Source organism: Macrobrachium nipponense, chromosome 5, assembly GCF_015104395.2.
Source record: "Macrobrachium nipponense isolate FS-2020 chromosome 5, ASM1510439v2, whole genome shotgun sequence".
Taxonomy (NCBI): Eukaryota; Metazoa; Arthropoda; class Malacostraca; order Decapoda; family Palaemonidae; genus Macrobrachium; species Macrobrachium nipponense.
In genome coordinates, this window is record NC_061107.1 from 125,213,212 (window position 1) to 125,231,874 (window position 18,663).

The window sequence follows — 18,663 nt, forward strand, 5'->3', positions numbered from 1 at the left end:
ACGTAGTCATTAACAACTGTCTGATCTACATTCGAACTCTCCGTTAATGGATCTGGATACAATTTTACGATGTTGTTTAACCTCTCGAGGGTTGGTCCGGATATTGGAATGTTCTCGTCACGAACAGTTTTAAACTACTGGAAAAAGGCCTCCTCTACATCCTGGTATTGTGCAGTGCGCATTTTCTTTCTACTGGAACCAAATCCGCTACTGCCGTATGCTTTCGCAATGGAATCGTGCTATTTTAGAATGGTACTAAGTGCTCTTCACGATCTCAGATTTCAGTCTGTCGTTTTCATCTACAGTTTGAATTATCTGATGCTTTGTATCAAGACCTATAGATTTTCTCTTTCTACTACCCATACTGACTACTGGATAATGAGGCAAACTGACTGCCCCATTTTATGTCTTTCGTTCAGGTTGTACTGCAAAATACTTCGCCTTTTCTTGCAAACATTTTTCATAGCCAAGGAAGATAAAATTAAGAACAAACTGATAACAGTTCACTGGAATAACAGGTGTCGTTTGTTTAACAATAAAATTATCACTCCGCTACTGCAGGCATTTTTACCAATAAAACTGCCACACGGAGGCACAGTTCGTCATATAAATAATTTTGCAATAAAGAATTCGTAGAATCCTACACTTTTGAGTTCCTTTATTTCGATTGGGACCGTGGATTTCACTTTCATTCGTTATAAGCCTGAATTCTTTACAATATATATATATATATATATATATAATATATATATATATATATATATATATATATATATATAAAGAAAAGGTACCGTGAATGAGGGTCAGTGGAAGCTGAATTTTAAAAAGTAAGAGCTAACATCTGTTTCCCAAAACCACTGCCGAGATTCATAACAAAGCTCAGGTATATTACTCATGAGGGGGACATCTGATTACCAGACGTTTCTTGAGGCCAATCGATAGAATGTTTTAGGATGATTTACTTGGGGCAGTTTGCTAGTTGATTACACCTGTAGTGTACTGCAGTATCTGGTATTTTTTTTCTTTTTTTTCTTTTTTTTTAGTGGTTGGCTGGTTTGGTTTAAGCCAGTCAGATACCTGCAAGGGATCTTGCGTAAGGATGACCCGTAACGGTAAGGGATGTTAAAGAGCTTAAGAGATCAGATAAAGATCTCTGGACTTGAACAAACCATACGAGACCTTTTTTTACAGCATGTTATAAGAGCTGAAAAGAAAGTTGTTCTTTCTTCGCAAAAACAATAAACAAAAATTAATAACTGTTTATGAGTTTAGTTTTTAAGTTGTAGTTCTTTTATTGTGTCCAATTATAAAATCAACTGTATTTCTGTGTTACAGTGCTTGTTTTGTACTACCAGTATCACACTGCAAAACTATGAATGCTTAAATTGATTTACTATGAAAGTAGATTTGTACTGAAGATGAAACTGCGGTATCTTTCACTTTCCCCGAAAAACTGAAGCAAGGTGTTCTCCAGGTTCACTGATGTAAACTTGAAAGAGTACATCCATACCAAGAGCCACTTTTGGTAAATGCATCAGCAAGACAAGTGTTATTAATTACAAAATATGGGTTTAAATACTTATAACTACTTGAGATACTTAAAAAAACATGCTATAATAAATCATGAAATATATATTTCTTCGTTAAACTTCAAATGCTGCTGTACCAACTACTGGCTTCCTTACTAGAATGAATGATATGGTTTACCTATCAGTTGTGGTGGATATTGACATCGTGAATGTAGTGTACTGGGCAGAAAGAATAGTGATAAAGTATACAAGTCAGGTGCTCGAGAAAAGTTACATGATGTGTTGCTACAAATGATACTTAAATAATTTCAGTTACAATACCTTACTCTAAGTGCAAAAGGAAATATAAGTTTAAACATACAAAAACATGTATATTGCTTGCAATTTTTTTGTAAAGTGTTCTGGGTCAAGGTAAAGGACTGTCTGCATTAAAGTTTTACGAAACAAGCAATAACAAAATCTTGGGTAGAGGCATCATGGATAATACTCTATGCACAATGCCAAGCATTACTCACAGAAAGAAAGAATTGACTGTGCCGCAGAGAAAGAAAAATGGTTGTGAGACATGGAACGAAAATAAATATACAAATACATGTAATGTGCACAAGGATCCTAATTAGGAGTCACCTCAAGGAGTGGGGGCCACTTATAGCTTGTTCTAAGGCTCCAGAGTGAGGACCCCCTCCACCTCAGCATTAGTATAGCCTTGATTCCACGGACCCCAGGCCTCAACCGACCTTAACTATAGCCATTCAGGGGACAAAAGAAGCAGCAGACATGTAACATCAATTCCTAGCGATATATCACAGTTAAAATGAAAGCAATGAAAAGGTAAGCACTGAGTATTCTTTGAATGAGGTTCAACACGACAAGAAGCAATTTGATTTTCACTAGGATGATGTGAACAGGCAATACAAGCACACACCACACGTGTTTATGTCATTTCTAATATGCAAAAAATATGTCTGTCCAAAAATTATCATTGATAAGTTCGGTATATATCAGCCATGCCTTGCTGTTAGAGCAAAATGTTTGTACAACAATTTCTATTGCACATCTAACGTAAAATCTTTGAATTTGGTTAGATTTAATTTCTGTATTTCTATTCTCAACAGCTATGGCAAACACTTTGGTTGGAATTAGCAAATAAACCTTGTAATGCAACTAGTTTTTTTAAAAATAGATATCTGCAAGAGAGAAGAATAACTATCTACTTAAAAAATTACACTTTAAAAAAGATGAATACAAAAACGTAAGATCGTTGTTGCTTTATATCAAGAAACTCGAAAAGAGTACAGCGTAAGGAATAAAAAACAAAATTGTTATGCAAAATATCTAATGACTACTATTGTCCAAGGGGTGGCTTGACAATATAAAACCTGACAAAGCGTCAAATCTCACCATGAAAGCAGCGTACAAAGAGACAAATTACGTTCATAAAACGGTCACAGTCCGTAAAGTTGTAACCGAGGTATTCCTTTGGGCAGCTAGGTCACGCTGTGCGGGAAAGGCTACCTTAGGCAAAACATACAAACAAGCACTTGAAACAGACTCACATCAGAAATAGGCTGAGGATTATTCAGTTCACTTAGGGAAAACACCAAACCACGCCGTTGTTCTCCTGGAATTCGTCTATGCGCCAACAACTCGGACATCTGCAAACACTGTAATGAGATTAAATTTTATCAGTGGTCTGAAGAACAATAAATACTGGACATGAGGTCTTTTCATGCAGTTGGGAGATATTTCTATCACCCTACGGCACAACATGGAACACTGAAAAGAAACCTTAAGTATATCAAAAGTTGGTAAAATAACTAACGTTAATAGAATACAATATCCCTCAATATTTTAGTCAATTTTACAAAGAAATCTCTCTTAATGCAAACACATTACGTAAAATCAAGAGGATAACTTTCCTTGTTACAAAAGCTATAATTAATCTAAGGTGACCTACTTAGTAAAATAATTGAAGAAACGTGTTCCATAAGTCAAGCAATTGAACTTCTGTAACCTGGAATGTCTTGCAAATTGCCGAATAAAAATCCTGTAAAGAAATCCCAGACTAAAAATCTCCAGGAATTTCAGTAACAAGAGTAATAAAAGTTCTTAAACTGGGATTTTAATATATACGATGCTGCATTTAGAACCGTATAACCACCATTATCCAATCTTTTATCCATAAGAACACCTACCTGGTTTTCAAACTCAGCCAAAATATTTTTCGTGATAACAACCGCCGACGGCAGTGACCTCCGAGCAGCGACTGAGACATGCACTTGGTCAGCATAGGTCAGAACTGTGACGCTCACCGGGGTGGGATCTCGCACTGGGGAGACGTTATAGATGTGTTTGACAGTATACCTGCGGAAAGCGAATCAGAATAGTAGGAGTCCTTGATGGAGAAGCGATGTATCCCATACCAGAAAAAATCATTAGATCAGATACTGGATTCCCCATTGTCTTCAAGTCTTCCTAAAAAAAAAAATGACTATTGTTTCAAAAAATTCCACTTAATTATGTTGCACTTCTTTTTTTAATGTCAGAGTAAATTGAGAAATTATTTCCTGAACTGACCGTATGGTGTTTGAATGCAGATAGCTGCTTAAAAGAGCTAACGAAATTTAGTTTGCTCCTACAAAAAGAACCAAAAGCAAATAGGAAAGGAAAAGTAAGTGTTTATCATGTGAAAATTAAATTAGAAAGTCCTCATATAATGCGGAAGGACACGTACAAACGCAATTGCAAGCTCACTTACACGTACACCTTTGGAATGTACAATCAACGAAGGTGGCGTCATTGATATGCATGCATGTATGTATATATATATAATATATATTATATAATAATATATACATACATGACATATATACAATCTGCTTAAACGTGGCAGTCATCCACAGCATTTAATTTTTTTCGTTTTTATGGGAACAAAATTGGTCCGGGACGCAGACTAATTTTAAAACAATCTCATCACATAGATTTGGGATATTTAAAATTCTATACGCCATATGGCTTATTTATTAGAACTCTAATCTTCGTTGGTCAGTTTCATTGTGTAAACGACGATGATCTCTGCCGCGTTGTTCAGCTAATCTTTGTAAATCGGCAGTGTTGCCGTTTTGTAGTTTTCATCTGATAATGTGGTGAAATAGCGATATCTAACATCACTCTGTGGCCATACTAACTACGACTACATATTTCTTTGTGAAAAAAAACACACTTTATAACACTGATTTAAATTTTGGTAATTAAGCTTTAATAATGAAAAAGCTACCATAAATAAAATATACAGTATATATATTTTTCAAATGTAATCCTTAAATAATAAAAGTTTAAAATTTATCAAATTTTTTAAAGTCAAATTGAAATCCATCCCATACTGACAATCAACTGTGACAATTACGGAGGCAAATTAGGAGATGCAATTACATTGGCAACACTGACGTTTAGTCGTTTACCCACACTGAGTGTGGTCAAGGCAGCAACGCTGTCTGTGAGTGTCAGTTTCTTGAGAGAGACGACGTTGACCTCTAACACTGCTCTTGCAATCTTTAGGACTTTTCTTCGGGTGATTCTTTGGTAAGCCTTTGCCTCTTTCTTTCACGATCAATGTTTAAGTTTTCCTCTTCTCACGATATATACCACAATGGTGCACTGACAATAAAGAGTTAAATAACTGGATTAAAACTATTCTTTAAGATGTCTTCACGACTCCAGGATCCTTTGAAACAGTTCTCAGCTCCTGAGGCATTCCTGAAGAAACACCTGTCGTCTCCGTTTCACCCGAAGAAATCTTCGAAGTCTTTCGTCTCCAGGAAGGACCAAATCCCATTCCTGTTCCATAAAAAAAAAAAAATCCAAATGCTTCAGAGTCAGAAGACCTTTTTGAATTTGTAATCCCAAAAAGCCCCAAGAAGATTTTCGCCTCCGATTTCTTCTCCATAAAACTCTGTTCTTGAGCATTGTGCAGAAATCCAAAGGCTGCAAAGTCTGGAGATTGTGGCCTTCTGAAGCCCCTGATGCCTCCGGAATACCCAGAAGCCTTCGGGATGCCCAGTAGCCTTCTAAATTCCCAGATTCCCTACAGTCACCCCGGGGAGGAAAATTTATATACATACATACATACATATATATATATATATACATATATATTATATATATATATATATATATATATATATATATATATATATATATATCATATAGACAATATCAGTTATAGACAGATGCTGACAATAAAGTTAGTGTTAGCATACATTTCAAGGCAATATTCCCTGTATTTGATTTGAACATCACCTGGTGACCATTCGGAAGGAAGATTAAATGGTACCACTTGCGGCGGTTGGGGCAGGTAGGGGGGTGAAATAATAATTAAGGGTGCAGTGGTATTCGGCATGATTCCGTGCATAAGCCTTTGCGTGTATGTTTCTTCTTTTATATATTCTGTAGCTGGTGGACGGAGAGGTGGCCATCTTCTTCAAGGGTCACGGTTAGATCTCTAAATATTAATGTTGTGTATATTTTACTTTTCATATTCCTGGCAACGTTGTATTGGTCTTTCCCCAACTTATTACCTCCATCCAATTTCTTTCATGTCCTTCATGCAAGAGTGTCAAGTAGATCTAATGTTGTGAGATCTGGCAGATTCCACAACATAACACGTATCCACTTCCTATCTTTCTATTTATTCATTTATAATTATGCTATTAGATATTCTTATTTAATTTCAGTTATTATTTTTGTGTTGATGCACTTGATTTTGATGATTGTCATGTATCACCATCCTAATGTTTTCACACTGATTCACTGCTATTCGCATTCCCATATCTTGATATGCATTCTGCCTACTCTATCATTATGAGCCTTGTTATGATCGTTTATGGCTTTCGGTGTGTTCCTTAAGAATAATCCATGATCAGTTTGAAAAACGATAATGATATTGAATAGGTTCTCCCCTTAATATAGCATGAAAATAACAACGTAGCAATATGGAAATGAAAAAAAAGAGGCTTTCTTAAAGTAAGTGGGAGATTAGCAGCAATACCCTCCAAGAAGTAGAGACGACGTAGGTCCAGGCAGAGAAGAATACTGCAGCGACATTCTGTGATGTAGCCTCTCCAAGAGCCGACGCGCCCAGCTCATGGGCAGGAAGCGGTACGCTAACCATACAAGGCCGTATGACACGACTGGGTCAGCAGAGGCCTGGAAATGGAACGTGGAATATGTGGGAAATCAAAGAATGTGACGGCAAAATTTTAAAGATGCTTTTGTTAGATATAACTGGAAGTAAAGACACAAAATGCAGTACACGAACAATGGACATTAATTCATAACACATATCAATAAAAAAACTGAGATTATGAAAAATTAGTTGCAATATTTTGCAATTGAAAGTGATATCTGTTTTAAAGCTTATGAACATTACCTCCATCAACACCCTATTGGACAGCTACTATAGTAGATTCACATCAACCGTGCATTTGATGACTAGGCCAGTTCCTTACGACGCTCATCATTGGCTATTGATAAGCCAATCACAGGGCTGGAAACTCTCAGTCTCTCTCGAAGTTCACATAGGCAGGATGTATGTTCCATCTCTCCTGAGGGATACTTTTGAAAGACGTATGTCCCTCAGGCGAGGTGGAACATAGATCCTACCCATGTGAACTCTCGAGAGAGACTGAGTCTCCAGCCCTGTGATTGGCTTATCAACAGCCAATCAGGAGCGTCGTAAGGGACTGGCCTAGACATCAAATGCATGGTTGACGGGAATCTACTATAGTAAACGTTAGCCTTAAAATAATTCAGTAAACAGGGTATAAAATATTCATAAAAGAGGTCCCTTGCCATGTAATCCATAAATGCTTACAAACATAAGCATACGCAGTACACACTGTAAATGTTTGGCTACCAAAACTCTTTAACGTTTATATATAATACGATTGTGCATTGTGCAAACAATAACTCTTAAAACCAAGAAGCAATCTGAAAAGTGTACTACTTATTCTGTATCATAGAGCTCTTGTCATTACAGTTTAGTTAAATTCAAAGGTAAACTGAATCATTGTAAAGACGATGAACTGAATGTCAGGTGAATGAAATAAAGTAGCGTTCCAGGTTAAACAATAACCTTCCAAATAACCTTGTCACAAATTACGTGTAATGAAAGTAAAGCTAAGTAATATATAGTGCCATAATTTCATGGAAGAAACTGATTTGTGTTGATATTCTTACCAAGGCATACATACATAAAACAGACTGTTTTTGCATTACTCTGTATCTTAGTTAACAAAACAGCAAATAACATGGCAAACAAAACAGCTTTTCACATAAGTTTTCTTACACGTTATTTATTCCTCACTTGAAATAACGACTGTTGCAAATATGAAAACAAAATCAGATGATGATTTTTTTTCCTTACAACGAGAGAGTTGCAACATTTGGGAGTTCAAAGGCTTTCAACTCTTACGAACAGATATATCTATTTCAAATATTAAGGTAAATGTTTTATAAAGTAAAAAAATGATCATTCCATGAGAGCATTCACGTTTTAGAAAACTCTAATTCTGAATAGATAGAATATTTTACTTTGGTCTTTATCTATGAAATGTATATCTGAAACTGAATTCTTTTACTCATTCAGACATATCTTTAAGGCCCATTTTATGCCCGTTCCTTTGTCTATTTTTTCAATTTTTATTAAGATTGATGCCAATTTGCAATCAATCGCTTTTTTACCAACAATTCCAGGGTACTCCAAGTTTGCCATCAACCGCGTTTTTTTCTGCAATAACATGTTTATTTCACGTACTAAATCTCAAAGTTGGTCTTATTCTTCCTTACTCACTTATTTGGTATATCACTACTTTAGTAACTTCGAATGAATCTTCCTTTGTTTCCATTCTCAATAAAAATGACTCTGCTCAAAATTTACCCACACCCTTACTTACTTTGTCTTTGATATACTTTGATCTAATATTTTTAATCTTCAACAGATCCGAATGGTTTCTTTTCTCGGTGCCTCGAAACATACAACAGGAGTCCAGGTTTACTCACTACTAAGTATTTGAATTCTTTTCAATTGCTGTTCTCCCTGAATTTTATATCATTATCTATTTCGACAGATTGATATATTACTTAGGTCCGGGATAAATTTCACTAATTGTCTCTATCTTATCTCTTCTATTTTCCATCTGGGTGACCTGAATAGGGCCACTCTGTTAATTATCACGTCGACCTCTGGATTAAAGAGCGTGTAATTCTTCGTCAAACTAACAACTAACATTCTCAAATATGTATGTATGTCTATAAACGCGCGAGACCAGTATACCTAGAGAGAGAGAGAGAGAGAGAGAGAGAGAGAGACTTGTTCAGAACGAACTTGCCTTCATGTCATCCACCCGTGACCTGACTTCCCACAGCCTGGGTATGGACGCTTCCCAACTAAGAGGTAGAGACAAGGGCACCAGAGCTGCCTTGGTTCCAAGACGAGGTATGGTGAATGGAAGGGAATTGCTTCGCAGATCCACCGCCAAGCTGACCTGAAATCGAGGAAAAAAAAAAGGACATTTGTGAATATCATTTTCATGCCAGACAGTTCAGTGCTTAAGACACTACTTTTGAAAAAATAAACTATAATAATCTACAATAAGAAAAACAATCCGAGTTGATCTTAATTGTCCTCCGCTGTGTGACAATAGGGGAAATGTGACGGGAGGGTCGGGGAGATATCCACCCTCCTCCTGCAAACCTGTTTGTCCCCCATAGGTTGGGGCGGGCTAGGTAGGGGAAGCATTGTGTATTGAATAACTATAATAATAGTTATTCAATACACAATTATCCCAGTGCCTAAAAATGAGACAGGGATAAACTTTTCGAGATACTTTTAACGTTGTACATAACGGCACTTTCCAAATAAATAATCCTGTCATGACGGATTACCGCCACACAAAAGCTCACAATTATTTACTTTTTTTGTTTTCTCCTATCGGGTGGTATAATGAACATTTGCCATTTAAACGGAAATACCTTAATGAAACAAGGACTGATTACGATTTTTTACCAGTGAAGTAAACACACGTCTACCTCTCTCGGCAGTTCCCCAGTAAAACACGAATTCTTCATCTTGAAACAATGTCTTTCTTCGTGGGCCTTTAGAAAAAGGTAATCCATCTAGGTCGAATCTTTTATCCTGAAACAATACCCAGACGGTCTCACATTTCTCATATAAGTTTACTCTCTATTTCCCTGAAAGAAAATGCTCTGGCTCTGGTTGACCTGAAACATTTTTTATTTGAGGAAAACGTCAAATAATCCGAGTGAAGTTTTACTCTCCATCCCTAGTATTTAAATATAATCATGCCTTCCTTCCCGGAAATCTATGCTATGATATTCATCACACTTCCTCTGTCGTTATTAAGTACCATACCGTTTTTATTTTATTTTTCATTATGAGACGCATATTTAAGAATATAATTCTGAACACAAATTTCGTTCATAACTGAATTTTCGATTACTCGAGGAGTAAGCCTACAAACAATTTTGTTGTTGTTGTTGTTGTTAGAGGTTAGGAAAGGTCTATCGAAGAGCCTAAAAAAGGTCTGAAAAAGGTGCTTGCTTTGAATTAAAGATCATTTAGGATATTTTAAGATACGATGATTATGAGTTCTTTATTAGAATAAAAACTGTAAAAAGTGAATAATGTGCTTGTTAAACAGTACAAAAAAATTATTTCCAGCGCATTTATTTCAATTATCGTTGGTGAAACAATGCTCGATTTGGTCGTAGATTTTAGGATGTTTTAATTTACGTTAAAAGTTAAGAATGTAATGTTTACAACTTATGCCTGAAGGGAGAATCTTGCACGCGTCCCAAGTAAGCTGAAGGTCGAATCACGCCTTGTTACCTCACTGACACCAGATTTTTGTACATTAAAAGTTAATTCATCTCTATTTCAGAGTTACCGTAACTGTATACGTAGAGGTAAGTTCGTCATAATATAGTCATTATAAAATCTTTTTATTCAAGAAAAGGTTTCATTCTTTCCCTCTTAAATGACCAAAAACTAATGAAACTATCTACAATAATTAGAGAACTATTCCCTTTTCAGAAGAATTTATGAAACTTATGATATCAATTTTCTGAAACAGTTTTTCACCGAACTCCAGCTCAGACTCATGGAACATTAGTCCACTATACCCATCACCGGCATAAGTACATCGCGCCACTGATCCCAAGTCCACCTTGATACACAGTAGCCCTAACATTTTCTTGAACCGCATTTTCTCACCGGATAACACCTTACTGACGACGGAACCTTCTGCTGAAACGCCATACAATAACACTTCACTCATCTCAGTGGGGGTCCTTGTTTTTCTTCTGACTTAGCATTATCCTATCAGACTCCAGCTTTCTCACAAACAAAGGCATTCTTCCCTCATAACAGGACGATGCAACAACAACAGTACTAACTTGAAACAACTTGACCACATTGGTTTCGATGTTTCCTTAATACATCACGAAAGCAAATTAGGTTGACATTCAAATTCATGAGAAAATATGATTTTAGTTCATTTTACCTTCAGTTTAAAAGCAATATCGTTAACAATGTACTTCATCTTTTACCTCATATAAATTTATCTCACCGAAGACCATCTTTTCTTGCAAGGCATCAAATTTTTCTAAAATAATATCTATTTTAACAGTATAATTATGTGGACTGCAAACATTCATTTGGTTCAGCTGTTACCTGAAGCTGTATTTATATTGAATACACGTTTCAAAAGAGCAATACTGACCAAGAGCAATATAATTCGCAAAATCCCGTCTTCTGTGCTTTCCATTTCTTTACGAAATTTCCCACCTAATTGACATACATATCCGTTCACAATGTAGATTAACATTTTAAGAAAAAAATTGCTAATATCTTTCGAAATTTGCTCTATTCAGTATCTAATCTTATAGCAGTAGCAATATTAACATTAAAAACAGGATCTCAACAATGTTTTAATTTAGAGCATAATGTGAAGGGATTTTTTTAAAATATGAGCCTGCACCTATTCTCAAAGTTACTTTAGTACTTCCTTCAAAATAGATTTTTTAAAGCCACCTTGATAAGACAATTAAGTCAAGAAAAGTTTCATACCGAACACTATAAACTATTTTCAGTTATGCCAGCTTTTCATTTTGGGAATAGATTATGTTATCAGCCACCTTTTTATCGCACTTCTTATAAACTTTAGTGGAATAGTAACTAGGTACTCATTATTTTCGAAAATTCCATGACACTAGTGTTTCTATCTTTCAGGTATAAAATAATAATTTCACCAATTAAGTAAATTAGTGCACAGTAAGTACAGTTTCAGTACAGTTTCAGAAAAATATGAAAATAACTTGCTTTTTCACGTCCTCTGCGATATTATATATGTAACCTTTTCTTTCCACAACAACCACTTACATTTACACCGATTAAGATCCCATTTACCAATTATACCCCGTAGGACTTACTACTTCTTATGACTACAATAGTTTCTGGCTTACTATTTATTCTTGAAACAATAGGTTATGTAATTATAAAGCAATTTCGTTTCAGTGAACTTGTTTTGACATCTAATTGACTACAAAGTCTGTAAATTTCGCTCTAATTAAAAGAAAACGGTAATACACGAGACATCGTTTCCCCCCATGCCTTTTGCGAGGGTTGGCGAGAGAGAGAGAGAGAGAGAGAGAGAGAGAGAGAGAGAGAGAGAGAGAGAGAGAGAGAGAGAGACTGACACCAACGAAAAGCAGGCCACACAAATGAAAAAGGCCTAAACTTTTATGGCAACATGGAAGCTACCTGTAAAAATTGGTACAAGACAAATGGAAGAGGGGTAAGACCGGGATTTCAATTTACCGCTCTCTCTCTCTCTCTCTCTCTCTCTCTCTCTCTCTCTCTCTCTCTCATAAACGAAGTTTGACCCTTGATTTGGTTCTTAATGAGAGAATGAATTTTCATAAGAATGTAAATATATGGGAGAGAGAGAGAGAGAGAGAGAGAGAGACCCTCTCAGGAATAGCCTTTCCCGACTATAGCTTAATACTTTATGGAAATTTGCATATGTTATCATTTCAACGGTAATAAAAAAGGCAATCGAAAACTAATTATGGAATATCCAAGTTGTAAACCTAACATCCCTCATGTGTACAGTTACATGGTAGAACTGGCAATAACATCCTACCATTTTAATCATTAAATGTGATACCTTAAAAGGCAAAAAATAATTGAATTTCTCATCATTTGTTAATACCTTAACTCGATATTTTCATACGATTTTAAAACCAGATGAGTATCAAATGTATGTTTGCTATGCGTAACGTTACGGTCAACAGCTAATCAATTTAGTGATAATTCAAATGTTAGAATCAAAGAAATGAATAGGAAAAATCCAGTTTATACAAGAATGAGTAATATTTACTAAGATGTTATCGGTTTATCACGAATCATCAGTGTTAATTACAAATGAATTACGACCAAGATATAGAGAACCACTGCAACCGTGATTAATAGGTCAACAGAGATCTAGGCGAAGAAGTGAAATTACAATTGATGAATAAATTCATCTCACAAACTGATTAATAATTTCATCGAATTCTGATGATGCCTATTTATACTAGAAATTGAAAGCAAAGTTAGAAAATATTATAGAAATTCGTCCCTTATGGCCCCCACACACTGAACGGTTGTCTGAACAACTGTCTGACCGATTGTCGTTATCGACCCACACACACACTATTCATATAGTATGAACGATCTCCGCACCGATTTCAATCTGAAAAAAGATTTTGTCCCGGGAAGACAGGGCATCATCTCTAGAAGAGTCGCGCGCGATAGCGTTAAATCGGCGGAAAAAACCATATATTGAACGGTCTGTGTATGACAAACTTGAGTCGCAAGCCAGCAACCCTGTCGTGAAAGATTCTCGCTGAGATCGTACAGGCACGAAGCTCCGCCTACTTTTGCATTCAGACAAGCCCATATACAGTGTTTTTGCGAACGATACAAAAAGTCGTTCAGACAATCGTTCAGTGCTATTGCCAGTTCTACTATGCAACTGTACACATGAGGGATGTTAGGTTTACAACTTGGATATTCCATAATTAGTTTTCGATTGCTTTTTTATTACCGTTGAAATGATAACATATGCAAATTTCCATAAAATATTAAGCTATAGTCGGGAAAGGCTATTCCTGAGCGGGTCTCTCTCTCTCTTTCAACTCGAGGTTCTTGGGAAATACGTTAGGCGTAATTCATTAAGTGGTTTGAGTTAGACTGGATTGTAAGAGCAATTTGTATCCTATTTGTGATGGAAAGCGTGTCTGGGGAGCAATGCCGCAAAATGCAAGGTGGTTTGCAACTTTCGGTTCCCCTCCAGTATCTAAACAGACTCTCAGAAATTGTTGGATGTACTGTTAGAATGTCACACTTTATTGTCTTTTTTATTTTTTCTGTGGCACTTAACTTATCATAAAATGATTTGTTCATAATTGGTATTATTGCCCAAAGCAAAAACGATTAAAGTACTCTTATGAGGAACTATTATTTATCGTTCGCGTGAATACAAGAAACTTTCATTAAGTAACCCTTTCTAAGAAAATATTTCCTATAATTAACTGTACAGTCAATTTATGTTATATATATATATATATATATATATATATATATATATATATATATATGTATATATATATATATATATATATATATATAGTATATATATATATATATATATATATATATATATATATATATATAGATATATATATATATATATATATATATATATATCTTACAAGTGTGTAATATTAGTGAATCACATATCATGTCTTGCTTGGAGACAGGCTGAGCTGTAGGGGAAGCTTTCTTGAGTGAAGGAATTTGGTACGTAAGCATTTTAATCGAGAGACTGCTCATCTTGTCGTCAAGCGTGTACATTCGTTTGTACGGATGTCACAGGTCTAGTCGACCAGGGCACTTGCGAAAGTCACATTCTTTTTGGTGAGAAGAAAGAGGTCAGTGTGGTACACGCCAGGTGTCGGGAGAGAAAACCCCATCTAAAAGTTATGGCACATATTTTGTAAGACTTAGAAAACCGTTACCTTTGAAAAGAGAGAGAAGTGTGAAATACATTCTTTTACTTAAATTACTTTGAAAAGGGTGATGTGTGAAGTGTATCTTTTATCCATTATTATCTTTATTACAGATGGGTTCTATTCCATGGTATTAGAGACGGGATTCTCTAACCTGACTAATACGATGAACTTATTGACATTCTGGGTCTGGGAGTGAATTCTTAGTCAGGAGGGTAGAATGATAACTTACTAGTTTTCTTTGTGGACAAATTTGGGTTTTTGTCACTATGACTTGTTAATCATTTTGTTCTATTTTATATTCATCTGCTTTGGGTATAAATAGGATATTTTTGTACTTACGTGATCTTAATAACCTAATGACATGTTTGCAGACAGAGGGCACCATTGACAACAGGTAAAGGGTTTCCAATTTGTGTAGTTTTAATAAAAGGGTGGGTAAGATATATATATATATATATATATATATATATATATATATATAATATATATATATATATATATATATATAAACATTTTCGAATATCAAATGTGGAATTTCAGAAACTGAATATTATCATGACGAAGCTTTCGAGTAATGACGTCAAACGTCGTCAAAGGTTTCCCTTGGAGATAGAATCATTACTGATAAATATTTACACTTGACAATAAAGAAGATAAAACTATCACGACAAAACATTAACTATACAAAGATCTTTAAGGCTTAGGTGCGAGACCTGGTTACATACCTGTTGACTTTCACCTGGAGAACAGGTCAAAGTTGACAGATTACAAAGTAAATTTTGTTCAAGTTTTTATTACTGACTAAAATCCTCTAGGAGAAAAAGAACACTATATTGCAATGGAACCAAATTACGGCCTTGAGGCAACCAACATGAAATGATGACAGATAAAAAAAAATGCTCGTTTTTTGAGCTGATACTAGTCTAAACATACATAGTTTGAGACATTTTTCCTAAACACCTCACAGGCAAACGTAGAGTAATACAAACCTGAAATTTTAAGGAAAATACTCCATTAAAAGAGACTGCGTCTCAGATCTAGAGGCGGAAATGGAAAATTGTTTGTTTAGCTAAACAAAACCGTAATTAGATGAACGCTGGTTTGTCAAAATGTACTTCAAGGTAGAATAAAACATATAAAAAGAAATAATTTTTATTTCGAAAATAATATAGACATTAACGGATATCTATGCAACAAACGAAATTTTACTTTGACAGAAAACGATATTTTTGTGTTCGATATTCCCACCCACGGTTTACCACTGCGTTTGTGGGTTGAATAGAGTATGATTTCCGTTTTTATCCCATGAAATACATTGGAACCATATTCCTACCGACACTTGGCATTGTAGATGACCAGCCATGAATATTCAGAATTGTGTAATATTTTCCTTTTTAGAATTTCAATACATATGACATCTATGTAACTGACAGTAAATACACAACTGTTTATATGCCAATTCATTTCCATACCCATTTCTATGCAAATATGGACTAACAAACAACTATTTAAACGCCTGTGACTCTACATCAGCAAAAAACAGTTAACGTGCTGAAATTCAACAACCATAAGCAGCGCAAGTATACCGAAAAGAATAATTGTTTAAAGATAGTAGAATATATTGTGATATCTTAAAATGTGTGACACGTGAGACTGAACAATTCTGTGTAATGAAGGTAATTCTTCATTTCAAGAAAGGCTTCCTAACCATTTTCGGGCACACATGGATTTCCCAGACCTGGCCCATTGTTTTCATGTAAGATTACAAGAACTTCAAACACCTTGGAGGGCCTAACTTTGCGAGTTCTTGCAAGTGAGGGCTGAACTAATTCTAGCTTTCTCTTCGCTTCTTCCGTATATTAAGCTAAAAGTGTTGCAGAGGCTGAGAGATCCATGCCTCTCTACGGGTGGTAGAATTGGGGATCGTGCAGACCCATGTCTGCTTGGGACGGGACAGAGGTACTACTGGAAATTTTGCTATAAAAACCTGATTTTATACATACTGAGTTTTTTATATCCACACCACTGTATTTCTTACTTGCAGGTACATGCTGGCTATATGAATTAGTTACGGGATCCTAAACCCTCTATTGTAAGCAATAGTAAATCGTACAAAAGTCGAAAACTTGAAAATGACTCCGTAACATTGTGTCTAACTTTTACAGGGCGGGGGGAGGGGGGAGGGGGGGGGGGGGTAGAGAAGCTAGCCCACTAACGCACTCGGAAGTTTGAATAACTTCTGGTATTTAAATACTGCATGGTGACTCTTGACAGCTGTTAAAACATGATAGACACGGCTGCCTTTTTTTTTCTCGGATTTTCTTTTGATCTGCATTACTTTTGCACGAATGGCTTCTTTGAATATTGAACGTTTGTTCTCGTAGCGTTTCATACGAGTGGTTGCCTAGCAACCATTTGCACGCAGTTGCCTTTCATACTTCTCCCTCGTGCAAAAGTTGCTTGCTGCTTTCATTCTGATTCCCCAACTTCCAGATGTGACGGCATTGCCTGAGAGTCCCTCTTCAGTTCATGGGGTATTTTCTTATCACAAACTGTTGGACCACTCCAATTAGCATTATAGTTATAATTTTCTTTTTCTTGAGGGTTTACATTAATTTAGAAAATAGATTTCATAGCATAATTCCACTAAATATCCATCAATATGGCTACTTGAATTTCCCGGAATAGCTTAATATAAGAAAATTTATAATGTACCATTTCTACCTAAATGATGATTATATATCCATCTTCTCTGACGAAGTTCAGAGAATATTCTGTTCTCGCGCACCATATCTCTAAATCGTTTGATCTTGCTCTCTTCGAACTTATCCTTTGATATTCATCGGCTGCTGTAACACTACGGCAGTTTTCTCTTCCACTATCAATGATATGCCTCGTTGTTCAGTTCTTAAGCTTGTTCCTTTCCTTCTAACCACCTGTCAAACTCCTATCTGGTCATAATTCATCGATAACTGATGTTTGCTTTTCAACTTTCCGAAGTCATTGACTCTCCTTCGTACCCTAAGTCAATTTCATCTTTCTTTATCCAAGTATTGTGACCGGATTTCTGGACAATGCTCCCGTACCTTACTGAAAATCAGTGCCTACAGGCAGGAGTTTCTATTCGTCTGTTCAATATGCTTTCATATGCATTTCTTATGTTCTCTTCGATGAAAATGCCGTTTAAAAGTATTTTACCAAAGTTTTATTCGTACAAGGTATTTATATAAGTATTTATACTAAGTAATATCTCAATTCATCCGTTTAAAAGTATTTTACCAAAGTTTTATTCGTACAAGGTATTCATATAAGTATTAAAGTAATATCTCAATTCATATTGCTGCTCTACTAAAAGACTGGGTATATTGTTTCGATCTTACACTTTTTTTTTCTTCTTACAATTATCAAAGCTTTTAACCTTATGAATTAGTCCTGTTTCTGACTATTTTACTCATGCTGCAAGTGCTTATTTTGCATCCCTCCTGGAAAAAATGGATAAAAACTCGCCGAGGAATTCTGCTAATCAATAAACCATCCTTAAACCTCTGTTTTATAGTCCTTTTATTTATTTCCCTTCCTTTGATTTCTGATTGTTTCAAGTTCTTTGCTAGGAAAAACTGTGGAACAAATTCTCAGGGCTCTAAAAAATAAGTTACTTGCCATACCGAGCTTAACTGACATGTCATGATAGCTATAAAAATGTATGTATTAAAATGAGAATGACACTTTCCTGAAGACAGTGAATTTGTAGTTGCTATTAGTTCTGATGATTAAGACATCTAAAACCAATTTAAACTCGAGTTTTTTAATGGGCCTTTTATAATCGAGTTATATATATATAATATATATATATATATATATATATATATTATATATATATATATATATATATATATATATATATATATGGTGATACAATCCACAATGAAGTAAATTCCTCTTGTAGTTTAAAATATATACTTTAGTGAACAAGACCACAGTTGATGGTCGAAAGCTCTAA

General features: G+C 35.4%; 1 protein-coding gene across 2 annotated transcripts in view; it reads right to left on the reverse strand.

Moving 5' to 3' along the window:
- The window catches only part of LOC135215622 (uncharacterized), a 782,933-nt gene that overhangs the window by 29,791 nt on the left and 734,479 nt on the right, over positions 1–18,663 (reverse strand). For both annotated transcript variants that reach the window (XM_064250530.1, XM_064250532.1), the window contains exons 3-6: positions 8,918–9,073; positions 6,577–6,734; positions 3,725–3,893; positions 3,086–3,193 (exon numbers count right to left, since the gene is read on the reverse strand). In XM_064250530.1, coding sequence (XP_064106600.1) covers positions 3,086–3,193; positions 3,725–3,893; positions 6,577–6,734; positions 8,918–9,073 — 591 coding nt within the window. The remainder of the gene's footprint in view (positions 1–3,085; positions 3,194–3,724; positions 3,894–6,576; positions 6,735–8,917; positions 9,074–18,663) is intronic.